Source organism: Schistocerca nitens, chromosome 9 (assembly GCF_023898315.1).
Source record: "Schistocerca nitens isolate TAMUIC-IGC-003100 chromosome 9, iqSchNite1.1, whole genome shotgun sequence".
NCBI lineage: Eukaryota > Metazoa > Arthropoda > Insecta > Orthoptera > Acrididae > Schistocerca > Schistocerca nitens.
In genome coordinates, this window is record NC_064622.1 from 327,834,970 (window position 1) to 327,859,791 (window position 24,822).

Here is a 24,822-nt window from a genome sequence, read left to right on the forward strand (position 1 = left end):
ACCCTCTGCTAAATCTATGTCCTTGAGAAGAGCTCTAGTCTTGTTCTCCACCTTCTTTGTGGGGTCAGCATTGATCTTCCTGTAAGATTCATCATTTAGTAGGCTCTGCATCTTCTCAGTGTAGTCCTTATGGGAAATTGCTTTTGTCAGCCTCTAAGACAACTAAATACTGGGAAAGCATCGTTAGAGAGGCTATTGAAATTCATATCAGGGACAGACTCATCAACCGAGATTGCAGCTACAACCTCAGCAGGGCATGGGAACCAGCATTTAGTCTAATTAAAAAGATGCTCAGCAAAGGAAACGAATGGGCAACTAGGGCAGACAAGGCAATTACACCAACACCGCCACAGACGTCGACGCCAGCATGTCACCAACTGCTGGCACGCGGGTGCGAACCACAGAGAGAATGCCTCGCGAGGGGAGGGGTCTTACTGCCACCCACCCTCAGGAGCTCAGTTCATCAGTGCACGTGATGATGGTGACATGTCTGATCGCCGAAATATTGTGCCCGTTGGACACTATGGACTGGTAATACACCCTGTGGACTGTTTGAGCAAGAAATACGCCGGGAAAAACTGAAGAATCACATTTTTATGCTAGTCTGCCAGGTAAGACAGAATTTTTATTTATCAATGTCTCATAGTGTTTTACAGAAATAATATCTTTCTAGTCATATGTAATAAGATCTATTAAGATACTATCGTGTATCCTCCATACAGTTCAGTGTATTAAAATAGACACTGAGTCTTGTCATTCATGCTATTGTAGCCATTATTTTATTTTGTACAATATTTGTGTTGAATTTTCATATATATTGTCATCTACTTAGCCGATTAAGAAAAATGTTAGGTTATTGCTGTCATTACTAAACATCTACTGTTGTTCACAAATATAATATGTAAAAATGCAACTAACATCAGTCCCATGTCTCTGTGAATATGACACAGTATAAGATTTCTGGGCTACAAATAAACAAACAAATCATAGATTTCCAAGATGTTTAAAGAAGCTTCTGCAAAATGACTGATTTCCTACTTCATGTAGAATTCTAACTGCTCACTTTGGCTTAATAATACAAGATTACAGTGACTGATCTGCAAAATATGCCATACCTCCAACTTTTCAGCCAACATAACGTGAAATACGTCTAAGTACAAAACTGCTTGTCTAAACTTCTTGATTAGTTTATCTTTTTCATGTTCTGTTCTTGCACATGTTCTGTTCTTGCATGTTATCCAGCTAGATCCCAAGTAATTTTCACATATCACTTTGTTTAGTATGTGAAAGCCTCCAAAATATCACAGAATATAAAAGAAATTAGAGATAGAATACAGAATGACATAAAAACAGCAAGAAATATTGTGGAGAAATCCACAAAGTCTAATAACCCAGGCTAACTGCGTTTCATTGACTTATCAAAAGTCTATTGATAGGATCAGAGAAAATGAAATAATTCATACCTGAATCGACAAGAGTGCCAATGGATTTAGTGAAATCCTAGAAGATGTATATACAGGTAATAAAATGAGAATCAAAAGACAAAATATTCACAGATGAAATTATAAAAGCTTAACAAATTAGACAAGGAGAGTTCAACTTAATGATGGACAAAAACATCAGTGCCTTATGAAACAGACCAAGATGGATAGTTTTGTAATTTAGTACTGCTAGAACTTTACTTGTGAGGTCATATACATCTGTCACTGAAAAGTCTTTTTTATAAAAGCCATACTAAGAGCCAGTTGACAAATACACTGCTGAAAATGAGGCAGTGCTCTAATGGACGCCATCTTCTCAGAAGTTGTTGAAAAAGGAAAACTGGAAGTGGTAAAGTAGGTCTTTACTTAACAATGATTTCCTTATTTGAGTGTTTACAGATTTTTTAGAGTAATGCAACTCAGTATGTCGTCAGTATGTAGTGTTTTATACACAATTTCATTTATGTATTGTCAGAAGTGCCCCAGGGAGATGTGATAGCACCACTCTTGTTCTGTGTACATAAATGATCTGACAGGTAGGGTGAGCAGCAATCTCTGACTGTTTACTGACAATACTGTAGTGTACAGAAGAGTGTCATCATTGATGGACTGTAGGAGGACTATATGATGACTTCGACAGAAATGATATTTGGTTTGATAAATATTAGCTTGATATAAAAGTGGAAAAATGTAAACTTATGGAGATGAGTAGGAAAAAACAATGCTGGGATATTTGGATACAATGCTAGTGATGTACTGCTTCACACAGCTATGTGTCAGTTAAATATCTAGGTGTAACGTTGCAAAGAGTATGAAATGGAATGAGCAAATAAGGTCAGTCATATGGAAGGTGACTATTTGACTTTGGAAGAATTCTATGGAAGTGTAGCCCACCTACAAAGGAAATTGTATATAGAACACTTGTGCAACCCATTCTAGAGTACTGCTCGTTGTTTGAGACACCCACCAGGTTAGATTAAAGGAAGAACTTGAAGCAATTCAGGGCATACTGCTAGATTTGTTACTGGTAGGTTTGATCAACTTGCAAGTTACGTAAATGCTCCATGAATTCAAGTGGGAGATCCTGGAGGAAAGACAACAATCTTTTAGTGAAACACTATTGAGGAAGTTTAGAGAAGCGGCATTTGTGACTGACTGAAGAACAACTGTACTGCTATCAAAGTACATCTTGCATAAGGACCATAAAGATCAGATAAGAAAAATTAAAGCTCCTACGGAGGCATATAGACAGTTGTTTTACCCTTGGCGTAATTGTGACTGGAATGTCCGACCCCGGTAGCTGAGTGGTCAGCGCGACAGACTGTCAGTCCTAAGGGCCCGGGTTCGATTCCCAGCTGGCTCAGAGATTTTCTCCGCTCAGGGACTGGGTGTTGTGTTGTCCCAATCATCATCATTTCATGCCCATCGATGCGCAAGTCGCCGAAGTGGCGTCAAATCGAAAGACTTGCACCAGGCGAGCGGTCTACCCGACGGGAGGTCCTCATCACACGCCATTTATTTATTTATTTTTTGTGACTGGAATGGGAAAGAGACTGACTGGCAGTGGTACAAGGTACCCTCTGCTGTGCACTGTGTGGCATCTTATGGACTATGTATGTAGATGTAAATGTTTAAAATGAGTCTGACTGTCAAGTCACATGGAGAAGAGTAATTTGAATTGTTGGACTAGATTAATAAATATATGTTTCCAGCAGCCACTAGATCCAGAAACATATCTCATAATCATTCAAATATATCCTAAACTTGATAAAATGCAAAGACCCCAAGCATATGGTTGTAGTAAATTGTGACTTTTAATTTGTCTAATGTCAGATGGCAAAACTGCACTTACTAGTGGTAAGGAAAACAGTGTTGTAAACTAATGCTGAATACTTTCTCAGACAACTGCCTCAGACTAGTCTAACAGCACACTTATGAAAGAAACACAATTAGACCTAACCTCTTTGAGAGCGTCATCAATGAGAGAGGGATTAGTGAGCAGGTACTATTACAGGAATGACAATAAGGTCATTAAGGGAGCTATGAGAGTATTTGTGTTTGGGCAAACTAATAGGCTACCGGTCTTTGCACCACTTTAAAATATTATTGAGATCTGACTAAACTTTCATGCCGCTTCTTTCAGACTGTACTTCATTACAAATAACTACGTAGGTTGGAACTTAAATAGTGACAACACTGCTGTAGAGGCACTATGCAATGGAATCTAAAGTTGTCGCTGATAGCACATGTTGTTGACACACCTACCTTACCTCTGAGCAAATGGATTCGCCCATCCCGTGTCACTGGTGTGCGCACAATCAAGGGAAACACAGTCACTCGTGCGCGAGTGGTCTAACATAATGGAGGCACTATGTTTCCAAAACAGGAACAACAGAGTTGGATCAAGACTGAATGTGCCAGAGGTTGTACAGCACGACAGTGTCATCAAGGTCTTCAAGAGGCATGCGGGGAACTGGCAATGCTGTACAGAACAGTGGCACATTAGGTAAAAGCCTTCAATGAAGGTCAGCAAACTGGGGCAGATATGCATCAGGCAGGTTGTTCTAGCATCTCTGAAGAAGAAGTGCATGCCGTTGCCGCATTAGTGAACAGTGATCGATGGCATACAATGAGTGAGCTCACCCACGAAACCGGATTAGCACATACGACTGTGCTTTGCATCCTGAAAGAACACTTGGGCATGCAAAAAATTGCATCACGATGGGTTCTGCATGACTTGATGGAAATGCAGAAATGGATGTGTTACAATGTTGCTCAGATGCACTTGGAGCGCCATGCGCGTGAAGGAGAGGCTTTCTTATGCCACATCGTAACACTGGATGAGACATGGGCCACATCGTATGAGCCAAAATTTAAATGCCAACCCAGCAAATGGCGTCATTATGGGTCGCCATGAAAGTTGAAAGTGCATCAGAGCCCCAGTATGGTGAAAGTTAGGGTGATTCTCGTGTACGACTGTGATGGTGTTATTCTAACACATTACATTCCTCCACGGCAGACCATCAATGCACAATATTATTGATCATTTTTGGAGCATCACCTGTGACCAGCTTTGTGAAAGAAGCAATGACACTTTCTTCGCAACCCAACCATCATTTTGCACGACAATGCACGGGCGCATACAGCGCAAGCTGTGAGCACTCTGTTTGGTTGATGGGACTCAGCATCCACCATACTCCCAGGACTTAAGTCCTTGTGACTTTCATTTGATTCCAGAGATGAAGGAACCACTTAGTGGCATTCGCTTCAGAACTGTTCCAGAGATTCAACATGCAGTAGACCACTCCATTCACACCATTAACAGAACAGGCTCTGCTAATGGTATACAACGCCTTCCACATCACTGGCAACAGGTTCTACACAATGCTGGTGATTAAGTTCCAACCCTTGTTTATCATCTGCAGGAATTTATCGTTAATATTATTTGCAAGGTCATTAGTATACAACAATTTCCTGGAGTATGTCTGTAATTACATTTATAAGTACATCCGACAATAACTTTCCATCCAAGATCACATGGTGCATCCTTCTTACCAAACCTTCCTCAATACAGTCAATGATACTCATTGTGTCTAATGTTTTTTTGGAATTCAGGAAATACTGCATCTATCTGACTGCCTTGATCCTTATCTTTCAGGATGTCATGTGAGAAAACTGTGTGTTGGGTTTCAGATGATCTACGTTTCCAGAATCCATGCCGGTTGGCATGAAGGAGCTCACCCTGTTCAAGATACATTATGTTTGAGCTCAAAATATACTCTAAGATTCTACAACAAATGGATATCATGAATATTGGATAGCAGTTTTGTGGATCACATCTGTTACCCTTCTTGTAGACAGGTGCGAGACATCTACTGCATATTATATCTAAGATGCTAGATAAGTCAGCAGAAAATTCAGTATAGAGACTGACAGGGGTTCCAATCAAGTGCTGGAGCCTTGTTTAATTTCAATGATTTCAGTTGTTTCTCAATGCCTTTGACACTAATATATACATCACTCATTTTGGGGTTTGAGGATTTAATTCGGGCAGTACTTCTGTCTCTTCCTTTGTAAAGGAATATTTGAAAACAGAGTTCAACAGCACTTCCAGTTCTAATTTTTTACCATCAATTTTGTTTGCTGTTTCATCCATGAGTGTCTGAACATTAACTTAGTGCCACTGATAGCCTTTACACATGATCAGAATTCCTTTGGTTTTTGTGGGAGATCTTTAAATATCTCCTATTACAGTCAGTGAACGTTTCATACTTTTCCCTCCGAACAGCCAAACATGTTTTATTCAGCACTTCTTTATCTGTAGCCCTATGCCAGTACATTGACTATAGAGGTTGTGTCACTATTACCACCTAGAATAATTCCAAATGTATGATAGTAGTTGAAAAGTTTGTGGGACAAATGTTGCATGTGACAAAGGGGGCCACAATATGACGTTGGTTTTTTGTTGCTAGGTTGGGTCATGGTCAGAGATATGAAGGTCAACTATATATAGAAGGTGTTCTGTAGCAATGCAGTGCTACAATCTTCTTATCATGGATTGAGTGGTATTCCCCATCACATCAGCACGTATTGAGGCACATGCTCTGACAATTCTCTCATGCATATCTACAGGTATAGTTGTAACGTCTTTATAAACAATGTCTTTTACAAATCCCCACAAGAAAAAATTCAGAGGTGTCAAGTCTGGTGAACAAGCCAGCCACCACACATCTTCTCCTCATCCAATCCAACGATCTGGGAATTGTCTCTGCAACTCATTTCTAGCCATAAACGTAAAATGTGCTGGACACCCCTCATCCCACATTCTGTTTCTTGTTCGTAAAGGTATTTCTTCCAATAACAGACCTAATGTTTCTTGACATAATGTGGTGTACTTCCTACCATTAAGATTTCCTTCAGTGAAATAGGGGCTTATAATTCTGTCCTCCAGAATCCTACACCATACATTCGCCAACCACAGTTTTTGGTGTGCAGCTTGCCACAGCCAACATGGATTTTCAGTTGCCCAATAATGCATGTTATGCAAATTAACATTTCTGTTAAATAAAATTAAATTAATAAATGTGTCATCCCTCTGAATCTGAAGTTGAGCCGATCGGCAGAATTCAATGTGATGAATACAATCCGTATCAGTTAATTCTTGGTGGAGACGGATATGGTAAGGATGATATTTATGGCAATGCAGAACACGAACAATGCTACTCTGGCTGAGGCCAGATTCCCTTGTGATTTGACATGAACTAACACAAGGATCTCGAACCACAGTGGCAAGAGTACCAATTTCCATCTCATAGTTAGTAACTTTCCTTTGCCAGATATGTTTCTGATGTGTTAAAGATCCAGTTGTTCTCAATTTATCATACACACATGTAAATGTATGATGTGTAGGGTGAGTAAATTGAGGATATCTTTCAGTGTATAAGTCTCTATCTCCCACTGAATTTCGTTGGCATTCTCCATAAATGAGAAGCATATCGAATTGTTCTTTGAAGGAATACATCATTCACATTTGCTTGATTCGACGATACTAGCCTTACTGTTTATATTGGTGTTGTATTGTGAAACCATCGAATGGTGTTTACATGTCAATGGCACATAAGATGGATATGCCATATTTGGCGAATATTTACTATTTGCACAACATACAATAGAGAATTGTCTGATCATGTGCTTCAATAAATGTTGAAGTGATAAGGAATACCAATCAGTCCATGATAAGAAGATTGCAGCACTGCATTGATACAAATGGTCTTCACTTCAAACATCTTCTGTAAATGGACATTCATGCCACCTTTTTGACCTTTGTTAACCTTCAAAGTCCTTACTGTTACACATCATTAGATTCATCTCGATAGCTGCAATCAGAAAATAAGTACCAAACTATAGCATCCCATTTAGAAAAACAAAGTTGACTGAAGTGACCACACCTAGCAACAGAAAACCAACGTCACATTGTGGCCCCAGTTGTCCCATGCAACTTTTGTTCCACAAACTTTTCAGCTCCTATCACACTTTTGGAGTTATTCTTGGTGACAATAGTTAGTGACTCACCCCATACACTATGAAGGCTCCCTTGCAGCATGAACTATTCTACTAGATACATATCTGTCTAGTGTGTGGCCAGCTATTCTCTAAACTTGGACACAATTCCTGTACATATAGTTCCATCAGAATGTTTGGAAGCCACTAAGGCTTTCCAAACATTCTGTTCCAAATATTTTTTGAAGAAATCATTTAATATTATTCCTAAAAATGTCTTGTCCCACTAACTACTTATGAAGCTAAATATCTGAATCAATTTTTGGATGATTGAGTCTCCTTCGACAATGACAATATTACTGGGAAACATATGCATTAGTGTGAGATGTTTTCTCTAGTTTTCAGTTACATCTGGCAGTGAGTCTGGCATTTGACAAAGGGACTTTTATTGCCACCCATGTTGATACTGAGTCTTGCCCAAATAATCTTGCATGCAGCTTCAATTTCTATACATGTGGATTTCAGTTTCTTGTCTACTGTGACAAACACACCACCAGTGTTTCTCATTATCTTATCCTTCTGACATATTCTTAGATTTGCTCAAAAAGTTTTACTGCTGTAAATTTTGATTATTGACATCTCTCTGCATCTAGTATTATACGAGATACAGTGCTTTTCAGTACTGCTTCAACTTCTGGATTTGTTGGGATTTTTCAATTGTTTCATTTGTGGGGGTCATTTCTTTGGGTCTTACACTAATACTATAAAGTGCCTTAAAGCTATCATTATCTAAAATGGAGGGATAGTTGTCTAAGCTAACCAAAAACTTGTGTGTCCGCAGCTCGTGGTCGTGCGGTAGCGTTCTCGCTTCCCACGCCCGGGTTCCTGGGTTCTATTCCCGGCGGGGTCAGGGATTTTCTCTGCCTTGTGATGACTGGGTGTTGTGTGATGTCCTTAGGTTAGTTAGGTTTAAGTAGTTCTAAGTTCTAGGGGACTGATGACCATATATGTTAAGTCCCATGGTGCTCAGAGCCATTTGAACCAAAAACTTGTGTGCACCCCACAAAGTGTAAGTTACCTGGGCAATAGCCTCTCATGTGTAGTGCATCTGACTCACTTTGGAGAACCCTACTACTCTCAACCCTATGGCACATATACAAGAAGTCAAAACCCAGCTTGTCAGGGAATCTTTGAAGCCTCTAGTTCAAGCCTTCCACTTGGCTAAGAAACAATGGCACTGGTCAGCCCTGAGGACAATGTTGCAGACTATGAGCTCTGTTAAAACTCTCTGAGAAAGGCTGGCCTTTTCTGTCAATCACAAGAGTGAACCAAGTATGACTTTGGAGCATGGACAATAGGTGTTGTTCATTCAGAAGTATGCCACATTCTGCAGTTGGTTTCACCATGTTCCCTCAATGGCTACCAAAATGAATTCTTCAGCATGTTAAAAGATGCCTTCAGGCATACAACACTGAGACAAAGATGATCCATCCCATCCACTGTTACCATTTCCTAAGGGGTACAATTATATGCTGCATGTCTGACCTGGTGGCAATTACCAGACCCCTCCCTTTTAGCACTTACTTTTCCCTGATTTTAGACATGGCAGGTTTCACAACAAGTGAAGTGTATCTCACTGGCTGTTTCAGTTTCAGTAGAAGACAGCACCTCAAATTTGTAAGGATAGGTAATTCCCCAAGTTATCTCAGCTTCCTTCCTTGTACAGGAACCCAGACCTATCACTGTAACACTGTTCATAATTAGGTGGACAAGTGATGATAAATCCTGTACTTTCTGCAGAGGACAGATTGTCCCTGAGAAAGGATAGCACTTAAGGTACCTTTCGTCTTTCTGGTACATGGCACTCTGTAGTTTACCAAACACACTTACTCAAAACAGCTTCTAACTGCTTGTCAAATCAGGCAACTTCATTCACATTGTGGCTGTGGCACATCCAATCATCATAGCTCCTTCCTGCCATTATAGTTTGTTTCCATATCAATGCCTCTTACAGTGCTGAATCTGTAAGTCCAACTGACACATACTCACCACTTCACTACCATGACCAATTTCAGTGTCAGAAGGTTACATGACCACCTGGCATCGGGGTGGCCGAGCGGTTCTAGGCACTACGGTCGCAGGTTCGAATCCTACCTCGGGCATGGATGTGTGTGATGTTCTTAGGTTAGTTAGGTTTAAGTAGTTCTAAGTTCTAGGGGACTGGTGACCTCAGAAGTTAAGTCAACAGAACATTAAACCCTAATCTTATTTCCTTCCTTCTTCCATGGCCATAAGTCAGCATGAAGTTGGATACTTACTAAGCAAGAATCAACTCACATTAACATGTGTCTCACTTATTGACTCACAGTTAAAGTGACTCCCAGACTCAAGGACAAATGCTAGATCTGAGAGACAACTGGTATTTTCCTACCCTACAATTAGTATTGTGAGAAAATGAAGTAATTGCTTTAGATAGCTTATAACTATTGTACAAAAATAAGTAACTTTTTAAAACTACAACAGTAATCAAACTGACACATAGACTAGTAGTTTTGCCGGCCACGGTGGCCGTGCGGTTCTGGCGCTGCAGTCCGGAACCGCGGGGCTGCTACGGTCGCAGGTTCGAATCCTGCCTCGGGCATGGGTGTGTGTGATGTCCTTAGGTTAGTTAGGTTTAAGTAGTTCTAAGTTCTAGGGGACTTATGACCTAAGATGTTGAGTCCCATAGTGCTCAGAGCCATTTAGACTAGTAGTTTTATTGTAATCAGCACCAACTGTCAGATCTTCAAAGACTTGTGCCGGCCAGAGTGGCCGAGCAGTTCTAGGTGCTTCAGTCTGGAACTGCGTGACCGCTACAGTCGCAGGTTCAAATCCTGCCTTGGGCACAGATGTGTGTGATGTCCTTAGGTTAGTTAGGTTTAAGTAGTTCTAAGTTCTAGGGGACTGATGACCTCAGATGTTAAGTCCCATAGTGCTCAGAGCCATTTTTTCAGAGACTTGATGGGATAATTGTACCTAAGGCTCCTGAACTTGGAGTAATGTTCAGTTATGTATGCCAAAAATATCCTGGATCCAATGTTACTGTAATGTTGATCAGTTAGACAGCGAGACACGTTTAGTTTCTAAGACCAACTACAAAACCTGACAGCAAAAGAACATACAAAAAGATAACAAAATTAACACTCCAAAGAGTTCACTGCTATTTCCGGAGTCTACATGCTTCTGCATAGAATGCAAATTGGTCCACTATAGGGAGGTTACACTGGTGGCTTGACACAGTCTGACCACAGCACTATAGATGAACAGTTCTCGAGATCACTGTGCACAAAAGTTGATGGAGAACCATGCCTGGAGGTCTTGGGAGGTTTGATCAGTTTGATATGCCCCTGCAAACAATGTAGAAACTGATTCTGCATTGCACTCTTAAGAGAATAGGAGTCAAAGGACTCTCCAGGCAGGCACAGTGTCTTGCTGTCAACAAGCTTGGCCTCAGATAAGTCTATGTCAGGTTTATAGGTCATTTGTAGGCTGAGCAAAACCATAGGAAGTGCTGATGTCCATGAACTTCCCTGGCACAGGAGCACTGCCTTCAATGTTCAATGCCATCTCACAATCGTGCTGTTGCTGTCTGGATGATAACTTGCAGTTTTATGGTGTATATAGGCACAAAATTTCACCAGCTGGGCAAACAAGTCTGATGCAAACTGTCGGCCCCTGTTGGTGGTGGCATGCAATGGACATTTGTAACATGCTAGCCGCTGTAACACACTAGCCATGTCAATATAAACATGAAGGCTAGAGTTTCTGCCAATATGTTATCAGTCGGAAGTGCCTCCAGGCATCATTTATACCTCTCCATGAGAGTCAGTAAATACTACTGGCCATCTGACAGGGGAGGCGATCCCACAACAACAAGATGGACAGGGGCAAAAGGTGAGTATGCATCTGGAAAATCACCTATCGGCATGCACATGGTGGGAGGTCTTACAGAGTTGGCATGTTTGTGTCCACTCACAGCAGTGCTGTTCCATTTCTGGCCACACAAAACACTATGACACCAAGTTGAACAATGGTCGCACTCGGGGATGACAGTGATTGTGCAGACTGTTGAACACCTGCCTTAGGAATACAACTGGTCGAAAGAGGCAAGATTGTCTGTGTATCAATTCACAGTATAGCTGAATTTCTTCTCCAGGAATGTTGACTAGTTGCAACTCCAGGTCTGCAGTGTCATCATGCAGCAGGTCACGTAACTTGGGATCCTCTTGTTGAGCCTTAGCAAGTTCTGTAACATCCAAGGGCTGTGATATTCTGGCTACTTGAGACAAACAGTCTGCCAAAAAATTGTTAATGCCCAAAATGTGATGAACATCAGCGCTGAATTGGCAAATAAATTCCTAGTGGTTTTACTGATGCAGAGAGCAGGTGGTAATGTTCCTCTTGAATGTGTAAGTGGCAAAGGCTGGAATGATTTTTTTTTTTTTTTTTTGACTTGAACATAGCTACTCTGATTTCTGATCTTTGCTTTCTCGCAATATAATTTTATGTAAGTAACCATTATACATCATGACAATTGTCATCTTGGTTAATATATTTCTTGCCATGCTAAATTTTCTATGCACTCTTTTGTAGGGTTTATCGAAAGGCTCATTCTGATGGAGGTACCCTTAGTAGGTGACGAAACCTAGGTCAATGCAACTAAGGTATCTGCAACTGGTTAGCTGTATAATCCTACACTGAAACTAGTATACGGTTGCTGAGTAACAGCCATGTTTAAAACTGTAAGATTTCTACTGGCCCAGGTGTCTAAGGCTGTGTCAAAGTACAAAGGCATAAGAAGAAAATTGTTAAACACAGGTATAGCTATCAATTTTAATAAGCATTGTGAAGGAAACAAAATTTTGCCAAGTCATGTTAAATCATATTTTGACATGAGACAGTGCATGAAGGATCCAAAAATTTCAGATCCTTGGCTGTATAATCCTATGCTGAAATTAGTATATGGTTTCTGAGTAGCAGCCATGTTTAAAACTGGTTGATGGCTTATGACTGATGTATATGACAGATTCCCTTGATTTGATCTGCAAGCTAAAATGTTTGTTTGCATCATTAATAGCCAAGAGCTCTTGATAATAGGTACTCCATCTCTGTTGTCTTGGTGGTATCTTGTGAGAAAAATATGTGAGTGGCTGCCGTGCATTGTCTACCCATTGTTGAAGAGTTGTGCCAATAGCTGACTGTTATCCATCACTACTGCTAGAGGAACTTCAAGTTTGGGGTGTGTCAACAGTACTGTTTTTGCCAAGCATTGTTTCAACACTTTGAACACTGAATGCATCTCCTTGGCTAACTGCACTGGGGAACTGTTCTTGTCTTTCGGCCCAGCCAGTGCTGTGATCAATGGTTTCTTTTGTTTCACCACCTGTGGTAAACAATGATGGCAGAAATTCAGCAATAATCTATGAAGTTCTTTAGTTGTAATCAGTCTAGGCAACTATAAAATGGCTCCAAGCTTTCATTTCAGTGACAATGTGCCTGCAGTGGATATTTGGTGTCCAAGAAATTCAATGTCTGGCCATTCAAACATGCATTTGGCCATGTTCAACAACTCACTGTAACATTATAAACACTGGAAAACCTTCCTGAGGTGTTGACGGTGTTGGTCGATGCGTGATAAAAACACAAGCACATCATCTAAGAATGCAAAGCAAAACAGGAGCCCCTGCAAGATGGAATCGATAAATCACTGCCAGGTTTGCACAGCATTGCAGAGTCCAAATTTCATGATTTTGCTATCAAATGACCCACATGGCATGATGCTTATGATCTTTGGTATATCCTCTGCTGCCATAGGAATCTGGGTCTAGGCCTTTGCACAGTCAAGTACAATGAATATTGTCACCTAGTGCAATGCATAGTTGTAGTCCATCAACAATCGCATGGGATAGCTACCAGATATGGTTTGGGCATGTAGTGCATGATAATCATTATACAGATGGCAGGCTCCTCCCTTTTTTTAGGAACTACATGCACAGCAGATGCCCATGGGCTATTTGAAGGTCTGACGATACCCTCTCACAGCATCGTGTTAAATTAAGCCTTGGTGATGGCAAGGCATCCTGGTACTAACCTTCTAAGCCTACACGACACAGGCAGGTCATCTGTCGCTTCTATGTGATGTAAAGTGTCGTGTAAGACTTGTTGTGGTGCCCGTGGAGGTCCCACCAAGGTCAGAAACTCTTGGAGTAATGAGTGGTATTCTTTGTCAATGACCTGTATTACCTTAACATCATGTTTTCTAGTGTTAGGATGGTACCCAGTGGCTGCAAGTCCTATAACGCTGTCCTCTAATTGAATGTAGGTCACATCTGGTTAGAGTTGGTAGTGTGCAAAAAAAATATGACTTAGTGACATCCACTACTGAAAAATCCCACAAAAACTGACAGTGTAGTCCTAAGTTTAAATCTTCTCTTTGTCGACCATATGCTGCGCTGGCAGAAGTGTTTGCTGTGAACAGACAACATGCCATTGGTGGACTACAACAATGCACTGATGTCGTCAGAATACTCAGATTGAAGCCAAGCAGTTACTCTGCCAGCTGTGACGCTGTCAGCCAGTCAGTGGCACCAATTACTGACCACTGCTGTCTTTTGAGTATACATAGGGGCTAGAGCACTTCTTAGCCTGTTTGCTGAATCTTTTATGGTACCAACATATTTACTGTATGGTATCAGATGCAGATTGGGATGAGGAATGACTCCTAGATTGTCTGTGGTTATGTTTCTTGTAGTGTTTGGGATCATCTTGCAACAATAATGTGCTGATCTGAGTGCACAGCATATCCACATTTGTAGACAACAGCATGAAAATCTGCATGCAAGACTATAGGGTGCCCCATCATGCTGCTAGCATTGAACACAACACTATCCTGGCTCGGAGTGATGGCTTCATGAATGTGGTCTGCCAGTTCTGAAGTAGCACCCAAGGGCACCTTTGTTTGTATAGCAACAATCACCTTTACTTGCAACATCAGCTGGCTGTACCATAAGGTGTTTACTCCCATACTTGAAATAATGTTCAGTTGTGTGTACCAAAAATATACCTGATGCAACTTTATTGTAATGTGAATCAATCAGAGAGACAGCAAGGCTTAGTTGCTAAGAGCAACTCCAAAATCTGACAACAAAAGAACATACAAAAAATTATAAAATTAACACTCCAAAGAGTAAACAGAAGCAGATAAAACACAGAAAAACACAGTGCTCCTGGTGGCAAATGCAGAACTCAGTGATTGCTATGACTCAGTTGTTAACATACATCACAACTTCACAGACACTATACCACTTCACTCAACAACTTCACTGGACTGTGCCATGTTTACTTGCATGATTATGACAATCAACATATGTGACTGTAGGCTTTCCCGGCGTAAACTATTGATGAAGGTTTCTCGGGTCTCCAGCCGGGTGGTAGCGTTGATATCTCGTGACGTTTTGGGAAGTGTCATACTACCCATCTTCTGACTTCGCCAGAAGATGGGTAGTATGACACTTCCTGAAACGTCACGAGATATCAACGCTACCACCCGGCTGGAGACCCGAGAAACCTTCATCAACATATGTGATGGTGGCTAAAAACTTAAAATGATCCTAGTACAAATTAGGTACAATCTAACAGTAAAAATAATATTCTTTAAAATTTAATTTTTTTTGAAAGTGAGTAATTTATCTCACATTTTTGACATGGCAGTAGAATAATAGATTATTGCATGCTGAAGGACATGTAACTTCAACATAGAACCTGCCAATATTCTAACTGCAACAGGGGCAATTATTAAAAAAAATTTTCCGAATTACAACAATCTGTTGCAATGACTGTTGTCTGTGGTTGGACTAAATGTGCTTTTGTTTTGCAGCTAACAGTACTGTACAATTTTGGCTGTGTAGTCATTTTAAGTGAGTCTCAAATACATACCAGGCATAACATAAGAAGTTTCATATCAGCGCACACTCCGCTGCAGAGTGAAAATCTCATTCAGGCATAACATAGTTCGAATATAAAATACAAAACAATCAGTGGTTACATGTTGGGGTTATGGTCTAAATGTTCATTCAATAAAAATGTTGTGGGAAGGCCACTATGCACTAAAATTTTACACAAGTAGAATTAAAAATTTTAGACATAGAATAAGGGGAATATCATGCAATAAAACATTTTACAGTGTTACAGGACTTTGTGCTAAAGCTATGACACCAAACATTTCTTGAAAAGCAGTTCAGATCAGTAAGATGTTGTGAAACAAATAATAATACCATCTGGTGATCTTATGTATGATATAGCTAAAACTAACATTTGTTTGGACAATAAATATTTTAACACCCCTGCCAGAGGCTTGGTGGCATTACAGCTTGTGATTGATGAGAGCCAGCACAGGTGTGAGCATCGAATTACATAGGCCCAGTTGCTTGCAGCAATGGAGCAAGGCAAACAGCTGTGAGTCAGTCTTCTTTAGCATGTGACATGAGTTATTGCAGTACATGCCTATCTGCTATGGGCATTGAATTTCTAGTCATCGTTATTGGTGTTTATTCAGTGTTCCACTCACACCAAACTTGGCTTTGTTTAAGGATTCCTCATCTGTCTTGGGAACAAACATAAAGCACACTATTGAAAAACTGATTGGCAATGAGACAATATTATCATTATTTCCCCGTGCCAATACAAAATTGTTTATCCTTCAAAAAAATTAAATGTTAGTAAGATTGTAGTTATTACTAAATTATGTTAATGTACTTTGTTGTATCTCACAGAAACAGCAGAGTGTTTCACATTTTATAAAAGATTTTTTGTATTTATGTAGGTTGAAATGACTTACTTCTTCCAGAGTCAGATGTAGAGGCCTGTATATGGTGTCTTCTTTCTTCTTATAACCGCAGAGCTCAGGCGTCCTGTATATTGGCTTTGGGAATGTGACACCATCTAGTAAGTCAGCAAAAGGGCTATCTGTACCAAAAAATTCCCTGTGAAGACAGAATTTGTAGTGAAGTTTGTTAAAGCAGTGAACACAATCTTCTGGCAATTGGAACTCCAGAGACCCAACATATATGTAAGTCTTCCTATTAACCTGATCTTAGTTATACTATTTTCTTTCCTTTCCATTTGATAATTCCCTTCCACAGGTTTCTTTCCTTCATTTTTTCCATTATTACTTTGCTTCTGTCTCCCTATCAGTGTTTGCATTTTTATATGATATTTATTACTTTCTCCATAAATTGTGAGAATATACTATATATCACTAAGAACTTTTATGTTCCTTTATTATATGAATTTTTCATGTTACAATTTAAGAATTAAAAACCATTTTGGATCTTCATCTGCAAAATTGAAAATTTTAGTTTTGCCACCTTAATTTTTCTGAATACTTTTGCTTTAGACAAAAGAGTGACTTTTGAAGGATACTGTAAAATTACAAATTCTTTCAAAAGGTTGCTAAATTGAATGACAGAGCTCGATAATTAGTACTTCTACATTAACTTAATAATAGCACCTTCTTTTCCGTCTGCAATGAATAATTCACCACCACCTTTGCAAAAATCTCCAAACTCATTGATGGGGTGGTTGAATTTTAAGCCGCTGTTCAAAATTTATCAACTGTGTAGAAATAATGAAGCTTATGAAGCACTTACACTTGTATTAAACCAAAATACTGAATAAGAGTGTGATTATGAAAATCAAAATACTGAGTCTCTCAACAAAAGAATATGAAACATGTTTGAATAAATTACACTATAGAGAATGCTGCAAGCAGGCAAAGTTTTTTAAAATGTTTTTGATGGTTCTGAGCCACAGTTATGCAATATTTTTTGTAAGATTCATGCAGATATCTGTTGACATTATGTAACTGTGCATTCTATTATAATTTCTATATATTATGATGTGTGATAGAAGAAAACATATGGAATATACTACTATAAATATTATTTCCTCTCTGCTGGTAGTATATTCTAAAATCCTAAGATAGTGTACTGAAATATCACTTACTAGGTGCACAGATGCGTGCGTGCGTGCGGTGTGGTGTGTGTGTGTGTGTGTGTGTGTGTGTGTGTTGTATTTTGTCAAAGGATTTCTTCTGAAAGTTAACAAAATTTTCATTCTCTTTTGTGAGCCTGACAATTAACAATGCTTTGCTTCTGCTGTTTGGTGAGTGGTTTCCTTTGCTCCTAACTCACATTCTGCCAGAACTTTGCTCATTATATTTACACGTATTTTAATGATTTTCTTTTTTGTAATAGACATATGGAGATGGGAGATTATATCACAGTAATGAAATTTGTATGTATATATGCTGTACAGTATTCTAGGATGAACTAAAATTGATAAATTTCCTGTGTAAAATTGAGTTTGTTTATGATATAGGTTATATCTCTTTGGTAAGGACCATTGCAGATGGAGCAGAAGCTCAGTTAACCAAAAAGAAAAGGGGAAATGGGCTGTGGGATTGTAGTGATACATACAGTTTTTGGTCAGATTTTAGCTTGTGGTTGTGTGTTTGCAGTTATGGGAAGAAGTGGCTACAATTTAAAAAATGTAGTGTTAGAGAACTTAGTGCAAAGAGTTAAAAGCAACACCTTTATGTGTATGCAAGATTTGATGGTCCTACAATTTGCCATGGTGCGATTCTTCTGTTATCTCCCCTGAACCACTGAAATGAGACCACATCAAAGGTGCAGTTGGCAGTTAAATGTCAGTTGGTTGCTTTATGTTTAAGGCACTCAACTTCAGTCCCAATATTTCTTGGGTGGGTAAGCTGAAATGTATAAGAGCATTCTTTTTGATATGGTGAAGTAACAACTTTTAGTTTGAGATAAAATACATCTCAATTAAAATTCCAATAATAAAGCAAAAATACGTAAAACAGTTATTTAGACTGATGTGTCTTAATTCTTAATAGAAACAGTAAAATAACAGTATTTAAAACTGATCTACAGATATGCATGGTTGGTGGACTACTGATATAAAAAGCAGAAGGAGGCAGTCACTCTGACACACATTAAAATCTATGCCCCAATAATGATGCAAAATTGCAAAACTCATGCTACACCCATCCTGTCACCACTCAAAGCAGAAACAAGCCTTTGGCTAGTTGCAGGGATGATATCTTGACAGAAAATTTGGTGCGATGAACTGAAATGTTGAGACACTCATTCTTCTACTGACACATGACATGTTTCCTCATCCGTGATAACATAGGTTGTAGACAATGGAAGTGCAATACACAAGTTGTCCCAGAAAATGGTTTACTTTGTTTGAACTTTAATAACTGAGGAGGTATTTATGATAATGTGATCCAGTTGTGATTATATTATGCTGTTATGACTAGAGTGTGTAGCCATTCATTTATTTTTCTTTTGTTTACTTTAAGTTGCCAGAAACTGCAAGTAAATAACAAGATGGACGAAAACACATCATTGGTGCAAAGAAAGTGGATCTTGAAGTGTTTTGGTAAAGCAAAAATACAAATTATTCAGTTCTCATCCTTTTTCATGTGATGTATCTGCAAGTTGATTTCTCTTGGCCTGGTACTTAATAGAATAAGATCACTTTCCCCAGTGTTTGCAAGAGAAAGAGAGCATCTTGGATGCTAATTTGTCTGTGAGTAGAGTTGCTGCATGGCCTGCAAGGCACCTAATGAATTAGAACAGGTGATGAATATTTTTGTCTGAGCCCATTTCATCCCCATTAGAACATTCAGAATTGGGTGAAGTTCAGCATCTAACAATGTGTATTCATTTGATAGATGCAAGCTATGGACATAATGGGCAAAGTGATGGAGCAGCCAACCATTTTGCTTTTTTATAGGCATAAGCACTTGCTTGAAATACCATAAAACAGCATTTTAAAAATGTAGTCGGGAGTACATGACTTTCTGAGTTTTAAGAAATACAAAATCAATCTGAACATTATCAATAACAAGTAAGGATATTCATGCCTACTAGTCTCATTTTGGTAATGCTTAGCACTTTTCATTTTTGTTCATTGTTCAAACATCATGAATATGCTCTGACTCCAAACACGTGTGGTTCATGGTAGCCAGTTCTACACAAACTCTAAATGTGCACAGTCAACAGCAGTAGAAGCAGGTGATTTTAAGCATTTTACACAAACTAGATGTCTAGCTGTGGCTCCGCACCCTCTTCATGTAGACTGCTGATAGGGCTAGCTCTATAAATCTCAATAGCCAACCTGATGCTGTTACGGTGCAGTGAATAAGGCATGTTTTGGTATCAAGGAATGCTGACCCATATATAATACAGCCATAATGCAACAGGGCCAAACAAAATGCCTTTAAAACATGATCTTTCTGCCCCTCCAGTTCTTCTCATTCTGACATTTTAAAATTTTCAGACTTTGAAGGTTCCAGATGAGGCAGTAAAGAATGGTATCCCTCAGTATTAGCTGTAGCAGGTGCAGTTAAGGAAGATGGTGGTCAAAATAAACACATGCAGTTTTCTCACATGAAAAACCGAAACCTGCTTTCTTCATCCATCTATGTAGCTGTGTAAGAGTCAACTGCAGTTGATGGGCTATGGCTGCAACACTGGAAAATAAAAGAAAAGAAAAGAATTGCTCACAAACAGGTAATGCCATATCAAACTTCAGACTATGGATAATATGCTGCCTAAGGAGGATGTACTTGAGAGCTGATGCTTGACTCATGTAACAAATAGTGCTTTCCAAGAGAGAAGAACACTAGTTTGGGAAGGTGACTGAGGAAGCTCCATTCGTACAGCTAAACTACAATATGGTGCTATCTGTTAAACAAGAATGATCAGTGAATTCTGAAGAAGCCCCTTATAAGATGTTTTGCTTAAGAATGTAAGTATTATGCTGGAGAATGTGCATGAGCAATGATGATTATGGTGCCTCTCTAGGCAGAACCCACAGTATCATATCAGCCCCATACCAGCACTTCATCCAGTCCACCTTAGCTGTGGGGATGAGGAGCAGCCTATCAGAAGGATGTGCTTAGCACATGAAGTGAAATACAGTGCCATGTGCACTCATAACTTTACAGGGTGAGGGTACTCAATCTAGCTGCACCTCTCTGTCTTTAACTCTCATATTTAGAAGCATATTTAAAAAGTCTTTCACTGTTGAATCTTGTCCGATATTCATTATTTTTGTGAACAATCATTTTTTTTTTTAATTTGTAACCAAAGCACATACATGTTGTGCTGGTATAAGCTGTTGCCAGCACACCGGTTGGCAAAGATGAAGTGAAAATTGATTAATAAGCACTGGACTGAGCGCACCTATCACGAGAGAGGCCAAAGACACATCGACAAGCAGCACACTGCCAACGGGTTGACAGCATCTATTTAGGCCACTGCTGCTGACCAGAGGGCCCCACTCATTCAATCATCCACTTTGGCATCTGCCAGTTTACTCACAGAGTGGGTTTAGTATGTCACAGGCTACAACAGTACATAGCAACCAGATTAGTGACTATAGCAGGACTAGTTTACTTCAATCAGAATTCTACTTCACTATCATTGAGACATTACATTAGTCTGCAAGAGGACTATAACTGATGAGCTTGTAGCACAAAACATGGACACTATTCAAGTTAAGAATAACTTTCCAGTTAATGTAAATAAAGAACCGTATTAATCCACATGTGCATTTGTGTTGTTGACAGAGGATACCGGCCACTCAGCCGGCCGCGGTGGTCTCGCGGTTCTAGGCGCGCAGTCCGGAACCGTGCGACTGCTACGGTCACAGGTTCGAATCCTGCCTCGGGCATGGATGTGTGTGATGTCCTTAGGTTAGTTAGGTTTAAGTAGTTCTAAGTTCTAGGGGACTGATGACCACAGCAGTTGAGTCCCATAGTGCTCAGAGCCATTTGAACCATTTGAACCGGCCACTCATAACAACATATTCTCCCTTACTTCTTTGCGATGCAAGTCTCTACAGTGGTGAATGATGATAATTCAGTGACGATCGAAGATAATCAACTTGGCCGAAGGGGTGATCATGTTCAAGTCTTTCTATTTGCCAATTTGTTGTTGTTTTCTTGCATGTATTTCAAGAGGAGAGTTGCAGAACTAATCAAATTTCTCTTTTCAGAGGCTTTGCTTGCTTTTTGATATAACATATTTGTGTAAACCACGAATTCCCCACCCTCTCCATCCCCTGCCCCTGCACTCAGCCATAGATGGCCAATGTGATGGATGTAACATAAGTTTTTCAATTTCAGAACCAACAAATCCCTTCCTTACTGATGACAGTACAACAAGCAAGCAAGCTGCATCATCTGCACAACCGCAACCAACCAACCAACCAACCAACCAACCAACCAACCCAACAAGTGCCGCTGACCAGTATACAATGTTCTGGAAGTTTAAGGAAACAGAGGAGGAATGGATTGAATACCTGACTCAGTTCCAAGCACATAGTCAAGTTCATTGTGCTAAAGGTACTGTAGAGTTACAATACTTCCTTTTGACTGCAGGGTCCCCAGTGTTCAGGTTAATACAAAAACCATTCCCAATCAAGTCTCCCAATGAACTCATCAATGACCAAGTAATTGCTGCATTAACTCAATACTATAAACAGCAAGTCCAAGTAGCTGCAGCTAAATATCAGTTATTTCACTTACAGAAAAAGCCAGAACAGACGTACCACCAGTGGTATACAGAATTAAAAGGTGTAACTAGGAAGTGTAAATTTAAGTGTAGTTGTGGCAACTTCTACAGTGATTTAATGACATGTGATGCAATAACATTCAGTGTCCCAGATAGTAGAATACAGGAACAGATCTTAAAGTACTATGATCCATCACTACCGCAAGTATTGGAAATCTTAGAGCAATATGATTTGAGTGTCATAGTGGCCGATGAGTTTGACCAGGCCCCGATTTGTTGGGTCAAGTCACCCCTCATTCATGACCGCCCCAAGCAGCCACAACAACAACGGTATGTACACAGCCACACGGACAGCTACATAAATATGTAAACAGACCTGTGAATTTAATGAAGTCTTGCCCTTGATGTTTTGCTCACCATAAAAGAGAGGATTGCCTGTAAAGTAATGCAATGTGTAACATGTGTGGGGAAAAAAGGCCATGTCCAAGCAAATTGTTTGCAAATGGCACAAAAACATCAGTTTTGTCTGCACCCAGAAAAAACAAGCTCATGCACATGCAGTGAATGCTGTGTTTTCAAAGCCTACAACAGGTTCTGACAAAAGTAAGATTAAGGTTGTGCCTCCTTCTTGCCCTACTGCTGTGCAGCGATATTCTAACAAATTATTTGTCTCATTACAAATTGCTGGCTGTTGTGTGACCTTTCAATTAGACACAGGTGCCTTAGTAACTTTGCTTAATCATGCCACGTATGAACAGTTAGGCTCACCATGCCTTTCTAAATCTAGCAAGCTCCTCAAGGCTTACAAAGGACAGGAAATTCCAGTGCTTTGACAGTGTAGTTTTCTTGCCACTTACAAATCTCACACTAGGACAGTGAATTTACCGTGTTGAATTCAAGAGGCAGTGAGAACATATTCGGTTTTGATGCCTTTGATTTGTCTGGACTTAACATTCAAGACAATGTACTTCCAGTATCTACTTTTGCACCCAAAGATAGTGCTTGCTTAAAGAATTTCCTGTACTATTTTCTGAAGGAATGGGAAAAGCTAATAATTTTGTAGCACATGTTATACTGAAAGACAAAGCACAGCCTAAGTTTTGTAGTGCTTTGAGAATTTCCACGCAAATTCCAGAACCACTCATCCTTCTACTGTCTCAAACACATGATATTTTAAAAATAAGTGTGTTTTTAGAACATACATACTGCACGACACATGTTCGTGTGCGCAGGCTGGAAAGGAGTCACGAGCACAAGGTAGATATGACGGTCAAACAGCATCGACAAGTGTTTGCTGCTCGCACAACGGAAGCCGTATTGGAAGAGCAAGAAGTAATCATGTAGTATTCCTTGCTGTTTTAGTGTCTGTGATTATTGTTAAAGAAAAATGAACAGCTGATTGTAGATATTTAATTGTACTTCATGTCTTGGACTCGGAGAAGTCAAGACATAGATATTTAATTGTAATTCATGTCTTGGACTCGGAGAAGTCAAGACACATGTTTATATTTTCATATGATTTTTAAACCAACTCGTATGTCTCAATGTACTTAATTATTTCTAAAGCTTGAGATACGAGGGTGATGACAAAGATATTTATATGTCCAAGAACAGAATTTTGTTCTGCATAGCAGTTGTAGTACATCGTTAATAAACAAGTAAGTTGATACTAAAGTTCATGTATGTGATCAATAGATTACAAAAATAAGAAGATATTATTTTCTGCCATCAAAAAGCAAAGAATCTAGTAATCAATGTGAAGGCATAATTACTTTGGAGATGGAATGCAACATAAAATATAATAATAGTAATGTAGAATCTGAATTTAGTGAAAAATTAAAATTTTGTAAAAATCTTTGTAATGTTAAATTTAATTCTGTGAGACAGGAAATGAATGCTTTGAAAGAGAGCACAGGTCGACCTAAGAAAGAAATTTTGATTATTCAATCAAAAATTCCAGGTGTTACTACATAAGCTGTCAGTTCACAAGTAAATAATGTAGAACAAAGTTTCAAAGAAAAATAGTCAACTTTGACATTATAAATATAAGTATTCTGGCAGAACCTTTTGAGCTAATTATAGATCGAGAAATTACTGAGAGTATAATCTCCGGAAACGTTGTGACTGTTGCTTTTTCCAAACCTATTGATACCAACTAGGTTATAGATGACTTGTGTGAAGAATTCAAACTTGTCCAGGACAGATTAGAAAATAGAATAACTTTACCTAATGCTGTGTTACTGAGGAAAGTTTTTGTGGGGAGACTTTCAACAGAATTTAATGAGAAGTATTGGTCCATAAGTAATCAAATGAGGTTAATGTCAGATCCATGGGATCCGGGCATAGTCACATCTGTCCCCCAGGGATGTTAACATTCTGTGTTAATGGGCGGAGTGTAAACTATTCTTTAATCTATTCTTGAATTCTTAAACTATCCTATAATGTTAGTAATTAGGAAACCGGATATGACTTCAAGATTAGGGCCAATTTAAGAGAATCACAGATGAACAGTGATCTCTAGACATGAAATGAAATGAATAAAATATTAAATGAGTGAAAGGTATAAAATTATGGTACTATTTAAACCAAGTGATATCTAGAAGACATAAACTAAACAGAGTATTTTATGTGTGTATAAAATATAGTGTAAAGTGATTAACTACACAACTATTTGATTGTGGTGTATAATTTTCTAT

The 24,822-nt window shown here is 39.2% G+C and overlaps 2 protein-coding genes across 17 annotated transcripts in view; one reads left to right on the top strand and one right to left on the bottom strand.

The window, feature by feature from the left end:
- LOC126204219 (dnaJ homolog subfamily B member 13-like) overlaps positions 1–24,822 on the bottom strand; it is an 83,591-nt gene that overhangs the window by 43,626 nt on the left and 15,143 nt on the right. Inside the window, exon 5 of the mRNA XM_049938616.1 lies at positions 16,357–16,501. Within this exon, the coding sequence (XP_049794573.1) occupies positions 16,357–16,501 (145 nt within the window). The remainder of the gene's footprint in view (positions 1–16,356; positions 16,502–24,822) is intronic.
- The window catches only part of LOC126203332 (uncharacterized), a 58,319-nt gene that overhangs the window by 31,136 nt on the left and 2,361 nt on the right, over positions 1–24,822 (top strand). For 4 of the 16 annotated variants that reach the window (XM_049937605.1, XM_049937602.1, XM_049937604.1 and 1 more), the window contains exons 2-5: positions 5,175–5,342; positions 16,342–16,587; positions 19,887–20,119; positions 21,739–21,957. In XM_049937605.1, coding sequence (XP_049793562.1) covers positions 20,068–20,119; positions 21,739–21,957 — 271 coding nt within the window. In that variant the 5' untranslated portion in view covers positions 5,175–5,342; positions 16,342–16,587; positions 19,887–20,067. Of the gene's footprint in view, positions 1–5,174; positions 5,343–12,317; positions 12,339–16,341; positions 16,588–19,886; positions 20,120–21,738; positions 21,958–24,822 lie in introns of those variants that run through there. The other 12 variants (XM_049937612.1, XM_049937615.1, XM_049937616.1 and 9 more) reach the window with 6 other exon arrangements.